General features: G+C 41.7%; 1 protein-coding gene across 1 annotated transcript; it reads left to right on the top strand.

Annotated features, from left to right (window-relative positions):
* Positions 1–9,586: 9,586 nt before the first annotated feature.
* On the top strand, positions 9,587–10,225 carry LOC309401522 (olfactory receptor 10A3-like; the record flags this gene model as incomplete). Its single annotated transcript, XM_081970583.1, has 1 exon — positions 9,587–10,225. One exon carries the CDS (start codon positions 9,587–9,589, stop codon positions 10,223–10,225), a length of 639 nt encoding a protein of 212 aa, XP_081826709.1.
* Positions 10,226–13,164: the final 2,939 nt, after the last annotated feature.

Here is a 13,164-nt window from a genome sequence, read left to right on the forward strand (position 1 = left end):
TACATTTGGGCAATGGGGGGGGCTTTCTTCCATGCCTTCAGAAAGCCCCCCCCCCATTGCCCGAACATATGTGACAGGATTCTCTCTCTCTCTCTCTCTCTCTCTCTCTCTCTCACACACACACACACACACACACACAAATGGCAAATCCGAGTAGCTGCTGCTGGGAGCCCGTCACATACATTTGGGCAATGGGGGGGGGCTTTCTTGCATGCCTTCAGAAAGCCCCCCCCCCTGCCTGAACGTGTGTGATGGGCTCCCAGCAGCGGCTGCTCGGATTTGCCATTTGAGAGAGAGAGATAGAGTGTATCCCTCCTTCCTCCAGTCCAACACTCTCGCTGGCATCCCGGCCATCGAGAGGGACTGCAGAGAGGGTCTATTCGAGTCTAGGACAGCGAGTCATTCAATGGGAAAGTTGCCTCTTGGAAGGAATAACCCGGCTTGGCTCCCGCTTTCGATCTACCGCCCAAGAGACGAGGCAGGAGAGATGAAGCGGGAGCCAAGCCGGGTCATTCCTTCCAAGAGGCAACTTTCCCATCGAATGACTCATTTCATTTCATTTCATTTATTAGCACTTATATACCGCCCCCTCTCCCGAAAGGGACTCGGGGCGGTGTACAGTCCATATTAAAAAACACCAAATAGAATACATGTATGCATAGGAGGAGGATAAAATAGGCCAAAACTGTACAGCTAATAAGTAAACAATATAAAAATTTAAAATATCATACAATTTATACACTATCCCTCTAAAAGCCAGTAAAAAGTATATGCCAGGGGGTAGACGTTGTAAATTATGCCAAACCAGCCAGTCGGAACAGGTGTGTCTTCAGTTTCTGTCGGAAGGAGCGGAGGTCAGTAGTGGTTCTAATGTCGGGGGGGAGGTCATTCCAGAGGGTTGGGCCCATCACAGAGAAGGCCCTACTCCTCGGTGTCGCCCGTTGGCATTGCCTCGTGGACGGCACCAGGAGAAGGCCCTCCCTGTGAGAGCGGATTGGCCGCAGGGATGTGTGCGGGAGGATGCGATCCCGCAGGTAACTAGGCCCTATGCCATGGAGCGCTTTAAAGATGGTAATCAGAACCTTGAACCGCACCCGAAAGACCACAGGTAGCCAGTGCAGCTCGCGCAGGAGAGGTGTTACGTGGGAGTACCTAGTACTCCCCATGACTACCCGCGCGGCTGCGTTCTGGACTAGCTGCAGTCTTCGGGCGCGACCCAAGGGAAGCCCCATGTAGAGAGCATTACAGTAGTCCAGGCGAGACGTCACCAGCGCATGAGTGACTGTGCGTAGGGCATCACGGTCCAGAAGGGGGCGCAATTGGTGCACCAGGCGAACCTGGTGGAACGCCCCCCTTGCCACGGCTGCCACATGATCATCCATTGACAGCCGGGCATCTAGGAGGACGCCCAAATTGCGCGCCCGTTCCACAGGGGGCAATTGCTCGCCCCCTATGGCCAGTGATGGAATTAACTGGCTGAACCGAGGTGCCGGTAGCCACAGCCACTCAGTCTTGGAGGGGTTGAGTTTGAGTCTGTTGTCCCCCATCCAGACCCCGACGGCTTCCAAACACCGGGACATCACTTCGACAGCCTTGTTGGGGTGGCTTGGGGTTGAAATGTACAGCTGAGTATCATCAGCGTACAGATGGTACTCAACCCCAAAGCCACGGATGATCTCACCCAGCGGCTTCACATATGCGTTGAACAAAAGGGGCGAGAGGACCGACCCCTGCGGCACCCCACAAGAGAGTGGCCTCGGGGTCGACCTCTGCCCCCCAGTCAACACATATTGCATCCGGCCGGAGAGGTAGGAGCCGAACCACCGTAAAACGGTGCCTCCGACTCCCATCCCCTCCAGCCGGCGCAATAGGATACCATGGTCGATGGTATCAAAAGCCGCTGAGAGATCTAATAGGACCAGGATAGAGGAACAACCTCTATCTCTGGCCCTCCAGAGATCATCCACCAACGCGACCAAGGCTGTCTCGGTGCTGTGCCCGGGTCGGAAGCCGGACTGGCGTGGGTCTAGATATACGGATTCGTCGAGGTGCCATGGAAACTGCTGCGCCACCACATTCTCAACAACCTTCGCTAAAAAGGGAAGGTTGGAGACTGGACAATAGTTAGCTAGCTCCATTGGGTCGAGTGAAGGCCTCTTAAGTAAGGGCCTCACCACCGCCTCTTTCAAGGCAGCCGGTAAGAAGCCCTCACCCAACGAGGCGTTCACCAGGCCCAGAAGCCAGCCTCGCGTCACCTCCCAGGATGCCAGTACCAACCAGGAGGGGCACGGGTCCTTTGAACATGTGGTGGGTCGTAGCCGTCCCCGTAACCCGTCTAAATCCTCGGGGGCAACAGAGTCAAACTCCTCCCAGAGTGGACTCACAAGACTCACTGATGTCGGCTCGTCCGGACCACTGGGGGGGGGCCATCCGCTCCGGATCTGAGCGACTTTGTCATGCAGATATTCTCCAAACTCCTCTGCTCTTCCCTGCAAGGGCGCCTCCCGCGTCTCCTGCAACAGGAGAGACCGGGTCACCCTAAACAGGGCGGCAGGGCGGTTATCCGCAGACGCAATGAGAGCGGCACAATGCCTACGTTTGGCCGCTTTCAATGCCACAAGGTAAGTCCGTAAAAAGGCTCTTACCTGTGTTCGGTCAGATTCGGAGCGTGAGGACCTCCACCTGCTCTCTAGACGTCTCCTATGGCGCTTCATCACCCTGAGCTCCTCGGTATACCAAGGGGCCCGGGTGGCTCGCTGCCGCAGGAGAGGTCGCAGAGGCGCGACCCGGTCTAAGGCCCCCGCCGTCGCCCTATTCCAGGCGTCGACTAGGTCCTCCGACCGAGCGCGGGTTAGGGCTACAGGTAACGGCCCAAGCTCCGCCTGGAACCTATCCGGTTCCATCAAGTGCTTGGGGCGGTACCAGCTTGAACATACTGGTTCCGCCTCCTCGCGGTGGAGGGTAGCGCCAGGGAAGTCGAGCCGGAGATATGAGTGATCTGACCATGACAGGGGCATAATCTCTAAATCCCCTATTCCCAGATCACTCGTCCACTGTTCAGATACAAAGATAAGGTCCAGTGTGTGGCCGCCTTCATGTGTGGGGCCCTGAATTAGTTGGGTCAGGCCCATGGCTGTCATGGAAGCCATGAACTCCCGAGCCACCTCAGACGCTGCTCCCGTCGACGGCAGGTTGAAATCCCCCATAACCAAGAGTCTGGGAATCTCAACCGCCGTCTCCGAGACCAGCTCGAGGAGCTCGGGCATGGCCGCTGACGTATAGCGAGGAGCCAAGTATACAATCAGCAGACCCCACTGCCTCCTTGGGCCCCATTTCATACCCAGCGACTCGCACCCGGGTATCTGAGGGACAGTGAACTCCCTCGGCTCTAGACAATCCCGTATAACTACCGCCACCCCACCACCCTTACCCAGGGCCCGAGGCTGATGGAATGCACGGAAACCCGGTGGGCACATTTCCACGAGGGGTAAACCACCCTCGTGGCCCAACCAGGTTTCCGTTATCCCTGCAAGGTCTAGCTCCCCCTCCGAGATCAACTCGTTAATGAGGGGGGCCTTGTTGGTCACAGACCTTGCATTGCAGAGCATCAGCCTAAGGCCCTGGCTCTGTAGTTCCCGACCACCTAGGCTGCGGGGGTTGGTACAAGCGACCGGGCGTAGCCAGCAGCCACGGTCTCCCAACCGACCTTGCGATCTTTTCTTGTCCTCGCATCCCCCCCTCCCCGCGACCGTTGTAATAAAACAACCCTCTACTGGAATAACTTGTTCCCTCTCCCCCCTCGCCCCGCTCACTTCCTCCGTAGACTCACCTGTTCGTCTGGCGTTGGCTTCCCTCCTGGCCTGGTTATCCCCCCTCCCTTTCCTAGAACCCCCTAAAAACACAATAAAACATTTTGATAAAAAGCCACTCGCTGCTCTAGACTGCAGAGACCCTCTCTGCAGTCCCTCTCGTCTGGCCAGACTAGAGGGACTGCAGAGAGGGTTGCCTCGAGTCTAGGGCAGTGAGTCATTACACCGCCCCGAGTCCCTTTTTGGGAGAGGGGGCGGTCTAAAAATCTAAGAAATAAATAAATTCGATGGGAAAGTTCCCTCTTCCTCCGCCCAGCCCTCCTTTGCTTAGGCTTCTTTGTCAAGAAGCGGCTTTTGGGGCTAATGGGAGAGGAGAGTGAAAAGAAAAAAAATACATACGAGAGCTTGCTGTGAGACTTTAGTTTGCTGTGAGGCTTTAGCGAGCTCATCCTCTGAGGCGAGGCTGAGCTAGCTGCTGCTGATTCTGCTTAACTGTTAAAAAAGCCTCAAAAAGTCCTGTCTCACAGTAGAGGGCGCTTTTTTGAGGCTTTTTTTAACAGTTAAGCAGAGTCATCAGCAGCTAGCTCAGTCTCGCCTCAGCTGTCGGCTGAGAGGCTGAGAGCGCTAAAACCTCACAGCAAGCTCTCGTATGTTTTTTTTTTCATGATGAGAGGTGCGGCTGTGCATCACTTGCCTCACCTGACTGCACGTCACTGCTTTGTTCAAGCCATTCATTGGAGTCAGTGATATTGAAGACTGATAAAGACAGTCATCTTCCTTCTGTAAGTAACTCTTCTATTATTTTGCGTACTTATTTTAATCTTATTTAAACAGTAAGTACATAAAATAATAAATTTCCTTTTTTATATCTTTTTGTAGATCATCAATTGGGGCAAAGAATTCAGTGACATTGTCTTGGCTACTCCCATCCTGCCACATGACTGCCAAGCCACTCCTATCCAGTCACATGACTGCCAAGCCACTCCCACCTGGTCACATGGCCAGCAAGCCACTCTCACAAAGCAGGCCACACCTACAGAAGAGGTTCCAAATTTTTTTGAAAACCACCACTGCTCACTACATTCTGAGAATTAGTAATACACAGCCAAATAAAACTGAAAGAATACCCAGTAATCTCCATTGAAACCATTGAAACGATAAAAATATAAAAACCCCAATATAAAATAAAAGAAAGCACTGATTTCATCACTGCATAAAACTTTTCTTTTTCCCACACCATTAGTGAAATTAATGTTTTTAAAATGATGATTTTTAAGGTGTTGATTTCATCTCTTTTACATCCCTTAGAAATGGGGGGGGGGGGAATCCAGAAAAATAAATATCTCTTGGATGATTAGAAAGCCTGTAATTGTTTATTTCTTCTGTGAATGTTTAAAAAATATAAAAGAACCATATATTATAAAATAATTTTAAACAATTTAAATATGTATGTATAGGTATATACACATAAATCTGATTCCATACTTTGGAAATATGATATCTGATAAACGAATATCCAATTGTTTCCTTAGCTATGTTTGAACTGGTCCTAACTTTTATGAAGACATATCTACAGTTACTCACTTCTGTGTAAGTTATTTTTAGGTTATAGCATTATATAGCATGCCTTTCTCAGTAGCAGCTAAGTAGAACTAATTGATTTTTTTTATTTGAAATTTGCTTTCATATTTATGACATTACTCATCCCAAAAGAGTCTCTTGGTATCTTAATCCTCAAACACCATACAACCATAGAGAATAAAATGAATAAATGGAACTAGCATGATTAAAATCTGACTTCCTAATCAAAGATATATTTATTATTTGACTAGTATTCTAAAAGTGCAGTTCAACAAGACAAAAATATAGGTGCTACCAAAACAAAATAGAAAGTAATTTCATTTAAATTTCTCAATGATTGATTGCTCAATATATATTTGATCTATTTCCTCCTTTTTAAAAATGCTAGTGACAAGTTTTAGAGAGACTTTGGAGTCTACACTTTGGAGTCTAAAACAATAGTTGCATATCTGTGCTCTATTGTGTATCCTTTTTTCATCCATGATATTATAGGACACAATTTAAGAGAAATAAAGCTTGCTCCGAAAAGATTCAACTTCTTAATTTTTTGTAAAGAACGTCAAAGTAATAACAGTATCCTTGATATTTCTGCTCCAGATGAATGAGTTTCTGACACCCTGCTGTCATGGTCCCCTCCCCACTAAACAATGGGAGGGAGTAAAAATAAAATAGGAGGTCAGTATGCCACCCATGTAATGATAAATGATGGGCTGAATATCTTTTTCCAATCAAGGAGTCATGAGCTGGACTATAGCTGCCATGCAGATGATTCAGATGATATTATCATAGTGTTTCAAACATTATATCTTCAAGAGATTATATATTTATGGATTTATATAATGATGCTTAACTTTCTCTAAATCATTAAGTCTATAAATGTGTGAGGATACAGTAGAGAAATTGATTGACTTGAAGTGAACAGCTAAGTTTTTACATTCCTTCTCTTATTAATATTTTTCAGTATGATTGAAGTTGGCATGAGGAGCAGCAGTAACATAGCTAATGGAGGCCAGAATCATGATGCAAACCAGAAGCCTGGAAGTAGCCTTTTAAGTGCTAATCATATGGTGAGGATGGCCTCTTTGGAATTATTATGAATCTAGTGGCATCACTTAGATTAGCTGTGTCACTCAGCTGCCTTTTAGTAAGTAGTTTTGTACAAAAAAATGCAATCGCTTCCAGGAGGAATTGATTATTACCCTTTCAACATGGCCACAGCAAGCTTTATAACACAATTGGCTCCATGACACACTATCTATACTGACAGTGTGATTTCCAGTAAGATGAGAAATATGCAATTAGGGGAATTATCCCATGCCTTGAAAAGCATCAAACATCAATTCACCATTAATTCACTTGCTTTAATAGAAAAAATATTTTGAAGACATTTGAAATCATTTTGGACCCAACATTCCACCAGTATATCAGCCTAGGAAAGTACTGTGGCTGGTCCATGTCACTTTTAGTCGGGAAGCCATTTGGCTTTCTGTTTTATATTTAGAGGATAACTTTGACCAAAGAGTAAATTAAACAACATTTCACACTCCAAGTATTTCTTCTATTTTCAGCATTATGGCCTGAATTATTCTGAAAATGACTTTCCTTGTTTGAGAAAGTTTTTTCTTTCCTTTAAAAGTTAATGTTTTCAAGTAGTTAAATCCCTAAGGGCAATAGAAAAATAATGAGATTGGACTCCTCAAAGGATTTAATTTCTTAAATAAACTATGGAAGATAATATGCCTACTCTCCTATTTCAGCTACATAGAATATGTACATATGGTAATTCAGTTATCCATTTCTCATTTTACTTGTTAACCACTTCTTTGGGACTTTTAGTAATACCTGTCAAAGGTATTGTATTTTTTTAACTTTTATATTTCTATTGTTATTTTCCTGTGTTTGTATGTATATTATGTGAATACATAAATTTCCAAATGAACCAACACGGTTGCAGATATATATGTAATTTTTAATGACCAAAAGCATCTGGAAGGTTTTTACATGATTAGGAGATGAATAATGGTGGAGGCATTGACAAGATGCTTTCTTCTTGTTATAATGTATACTAGTAAATTCCATATAAGTATCTGAGCTCCTTTTCAAAAAATATTTTTCTTTGTAACTACAGTGTGAAGTTGAGGAGGTAATATCTTGACATCATAATTCCAGAAATCAGGGATGTGCTTTTGTGTCTGATTGTTATATAAATAAATATTTATACTTTATAGATATTCAGTGTTCGCTTATTGGCTATATAAATGGAATATAAATGGGAAGAGTTAAATTATTTCTATGCATTATACGTAATGGCATCTTTATGGGATAGGAAATATTAAGAATGCTAAACAAAGCTAGCCACATACTCTTATAAATTGTATATAAACTATGTTAGTGTTCCGACCAATGCCCTAATAAAATCAGGCGCCTCAAGCCAAACATTTAATATGAACAGGATAACATTTTTGACTTCATAGATACATATACCCTAACAATATCCTATAGGTTCTCCCTATTTATTCTGAAAATAAAATTGAAGTCTTATAACCTCACTACTCAAAACAAAAACATGGCACACAGGCATTTTTTTCCAACAAAGAGAATGCTTACAATAATGAGGACAAAGTTACCAAAATACATTTATTTTAACTTTCCTCCTCCTCCTCTTCCTATTTATTCAAAATTAAATATTTTGAATAAATATTTATTTCTGTACCACAATAATCCTTTATAAAATGAATCATGCATATTTACAAAATAAACTTAATTTATGGATCAGGTAAACCTCTTCCAACAAAATGTGTTGACTATATTTAGTACTCTTTTTGATAGAATTGTACAAAGTTTTTGTAAAAGATGCTTTGTATATATATGAATATGAAGATAACTTGGAAGAGCTCCTGAAATCACACAAGCTTTTTTTAAAAAAATGTTTACAATAATATTTCAAAGGAAAGAACTTTGACCATGATTACATGCTTTGCAAAACATTCTTTTAAGATACTTTTATTCTAAAAAACTAGTTCAATATGTTTTTCTGGTTGCAATAAAAAGTGATAGAGAACAATTCCTGCTGAAATTTATGCACAGATTAAATATAGGAAAAACCTGATGGAGTAGCAGATCTAAGCAAAGTCACAGTCTTATGCATGTTTATAGGATCTTCCTTATAATTTAGGAACATGATTATAAACTAGCTATTTTGGAATAGAATATATATGTATATGTGTGTGTCTCTATAGAATTGTAAAATACTGTGTGCACAGTATGCTTTGTGGCATATAAATTAGGAAAGTATTCTTTTATAAGATTTTTATCTGTCTAAAAACCTGCTTACAAATAAGAAAAAAATAGCAACTGTACTAAAAATGCTTGCAACATCTAGAAAAAAAATAAAACAATAACAATAATAGGTCTTTGGTAAAGATTCAGTAAGTGAATAAAAATGTCAAATCCAGAATCTGGCTAATCACAACCAATCTCCATTAAAAAAAGAGTTGGAAAGCAAAATATGCTGTAATTTATAAGATATAAAATTATTCCTAAATTTCAACTTTAAAAAATATTTGAATTTATATAAATTCAATTTTCTGATGAAACCTAGTTCCTTCTATGATTAAGGCAAACATAAGCTCACTGCAACAGAAAAGTCTATATTCGATAGAACTGGGAAATAGCAAATTAGAAAGCAAGATAAATGTTTGTGAGATGAGAATGACTTTTGTGTGGGAAGATGAGGTCATGGAAGTGTGGGAGGGGAAAAATTAGAATAGGAAATTGGACTCAATACCTTCTTCTTAAATTATATGATATAGCATCAACTTCATCATGAATAGGGAGCTGACTGAAAGAAAAGTTTCCTGATGATTTATTTTATTTTTTATTTTTCCAGATGCCAAGTAAAGAAGATGTGGGGCTCAAATAGAAGTATGGTGAATGAGTTTATTCTTCTTGGCTTTACCAATCATCCTACATTACAGCATCTTTTCATTGGGCTGTGCCTTGTTATGGCTGTGGCCACAGTAATTGGAAATAATCTCATTATTTTCCTGGTTTGGACTAACTCCCACCTCCACACAGCAATGTATTTTTTCATTAGTAATCTCTCTTTGCTGGACATACTTTTCACAATAATCACTGTTCCTCAAATGCTTGTACACCTAGCTTCTGGGGTTAATATAATTTCATTCAATAGATGCATGGCTCAACTTAATCTGAGCCTATCCTGTGGAATGACTGAGTGCTTCATTCTGGCTTTCATGGCCTATGACCGCTATGTGGCAATAAGTCAGCCTCTAAGATACCCTACCATGATGGGAATGCGTGTATGCATGAAGATGGCAGGGATCTGCTGGGTCACAGCGTTTTTTAATGCTTCTGTACTGACAGCCATCACTATGAGTTTTCCTTTCTGTGGACCCAATCAGATTAATCATTTCTACTGTGAGTTACCTGCAATGCTTCAACTGGCATGCATGGATACATATATGGCAGAGGCCCTTATCTTTGCTCTGAGTGTGATTGTACTCATGCTACCTTTTACTTTCATAGTGATTTCTTATGTTCACATTGTCAGAGTAGTGCTCAGCATGCACTCAACCAAAGGTCATCAAAGAGCCTTCTCCACTTGTGCTACCCACCTGACTGTTGTTACATTATTTTACAGTACCATTGGCTTCACTTACTTAAAACCAAGATCTCATCATGTAGCAGACCAGGAGAAAAGGGCCTCAGTCTTCTACGCTTTGGTCTCTCCCATGCTGAATCCCATCATCTATAGCCTGAGAAACAAGGATGTTAAAGAGGCTTTGGCCAAAGTAATGGGGAAAGACAGCTGAGTTACACATGCTTTTTTAAAATGGAGACATTAATTTAAGAATAAAAGCTTTCTTCACCCATCCAAGGAATGTTTACATTATATTTTCCTGTAAGTGCCACAGAAGCTGAATGTTGAAATTCTGTGACCATGTGGATTAAACATAACAACTTGGAAATCCATAATGTGTCTAAAAATGTCTAAAATGTTGCTCTTCTGTTCATTTCCTAACTTCTGCTTTAATACAAAAGTATCACACTAAGAGCATAGGAATGTACTTTATTATGAATGTAAGACAAAATCAATGTATTAGGAATACAACAAAAGTTATAGAACAATCTTGTTACATTCTTGAGGACTATAAAAATATTATCTATCTTAATGATATACATGAATTAAATTATACTTTTATATTTTTTCTACATCTGTGAAGTTTAAATATGTCTATAAATGTTTTAATCAGATTTTTAATGCAGCATTGTTTGCCAAAGCTAAAATTCCATTATTTGTGCTAATAAAAAGATGCATGTGGTAGAGCTGAATGCTATGGTGAAACTAATACATAGAAACAATGTCTTGTGTATACTGGGCACTGCAATAATATTTATTGTTTAATATACAAACAATAGGATTAATTCATATTGCTTGTTTTTAATGTTCCATTTTGAACTAATAGCAACAATGAATGCAGTGTAACTTGTTCCTGGATCTGTTCCCCATATGTGAAATCTATTGAGATACCAAATATTGTGAATTTTTCACCTATGAAGATTGGCTAAAAGATGTATTGCTATATAATAGTAAAGGAGGGGATCAGTTTAGTATTTTGGTTAAAAAAGAGGCCTAGAAACTGGGCAACTGCAAGTTGTATTCTACATCAGACACAAACAAAATTGCCCAGCCCACCTGGTCAATTTTGGGCCACTCACTTTCTTTTAGACCTTAGAAGAGAGCAATGACAAGCCTTCTTTGAAAATGTTGCCAAGAAATTTGCAGGGACTTGCAAGCAGTCATCAATAGTCTCAACTCGGTACAACCGGGTCAGTGGTGGGTTTCAAATTTTTTTAGAACCTCTTCTGAAGGTGTGGCCTGCTTTGTGGGAGTGGATTGCCAGCCATATGACTGAGTGGGAGTGGCTTGCCAGCCATGTGACTGGATGGGTGTGGCCAACTTTTATAATGTGGTGAAACTCACTTAGCAACGCTCTTGCTTAGGAACCAAAATGTTGGCTCAGAAACTCTGGCATTTGAAGCACACATGCCCTTATTATATTCCACATTATGAGGCTAGAATGGGAAAAAAACTTTCTGCTCCACAACCTTAGTTTAAATAGCAATATATTAATTAATGAAAAAGTAAATTAATCTTTGAAATCAGCTCCAGGGTTACCTATGTTTACTTCTTCACACTATCACTGCCATTTTTTACATATTCTATTTCTTCCAAAAATGCTTTTTAAGGTGTCATCCCCCAAAAAAGTGTTGTCTGCCACATCCTGCTGGGGATGCAAGTGGAAGTATCCAGCCACACAATACTCTTGCTAAGAAGACTCAACAATGGCTTGTGTTTAAGTATCAGATTCCTTGTCAAAACCTCAAATCAGTGGTGGGTTTCAAAATTTTTTAGAACCTCTTCTGTAGGTGTGACCTGCTTTGTGGGAGTGGCTTGCCAGCCGTGTGACTGGGTGGGAGTGGCTTGCCAGCCATGAGACTGGGTGGGCATGGCCAACTTGTAAAATGTGGTGAAACTCATTTAACAATGCTCTTGCTTAGCAACCAAAATGTTGGCTGAGAAACTCTGGCATTTGAAGCATGCAAGTCTTAAAGCTGTCAGTTACAAGACCCTTGCACCCCTAACCCTTTAGAAAAAAAACCAGGAGTGTTCAAACTTGACAGCTTTAAGACTTTAAGATTTAGATAGGACTCTTAGAGGTGGGTGGGGCAATTGGTGACCCAGCCAATTAGTGAGTGGCAGGCGGGGCAAGTGTGGTGCAGGTGGGCGGGGGGAGCTGGAACTGGTTCTAAACGGCACAGTAGATTTGTGGAACTTCTTCTATAGAAGAGGTTAGAACTGACAGGAACCCACCCCTGAACTGGGTACACATCTACACAAAGAGAGAGATGGGAGGAGAAATATGTAGATGGGAAAAAAAACACTTCCTCCATAACAATAAATTGTAGATATGTGCTATTTGCCAACACTGGTTTAGGGTGATTTTTTTTCTTTTTAACAAAGGGACAAAAATGACAACCTTCAAACAATATGGTTTTGGGGATTTTTTTAGAATATTTCCTGGTGCCCCACATCTTTATTTTTTTGTATACATTTTAAGATTCCATTGATTTTTTAAATTATATTAATAATAGCACTTAGATTTAGATACCACTTCACAGTGCTTTTACAGCCCTCTCTAAGTGGTTTGCAGAGTCAGCATATTGTCCTTAACAATCTGGGTCCTCATTTTTCAGACCTCAAAGGATGGAAGGCTGAGTCAACCTTGAGCCTAGTGAGATTTGATCTGCCAAATTGCAGGCAGCCGGGGAGCAGCAAAAGTAGCCTGCAGTACTGCATTCTAACCACTGAGCCACTGCAGTTTTTAGATTAGATTAGATTAATTTGTATATTTTAATTAGCTTGCATACTAAATTATATCAATACAAAAACTTGAGAATTTCCATAGTGATATCTATATTTCACATCCAAGCACAACCACAAACAGATTCCATGCATATTTAGCTGTGAGAAAATAAGCCATATCTATATTAGGAATTTATTGTCATTGTGATAACTGCATGACAACTTGCATTACACACCATGAAAATCTTTATATAAGACTTTCAGAACATCAGTGGTATATCATCACAATGATCTCCTGATATCTTTAAAAATCAGTAGGTGGAAATGCAACATCAGGATGTGTCAATACATCCTGTATGCTACTGATTTTCTGGGAACATAAAA

This window comes from Natrix helvetica (assembly GCF_964273705.1).
Source record: "Natrix helvetica genome assembly, chromosome: Z".
NCBI classification, from domain to species: Eukaryota; Metazoa; Chordata; class Lepidosauria; order Squamata; family Natricidae; genus Natrix; species Natrix helvetica.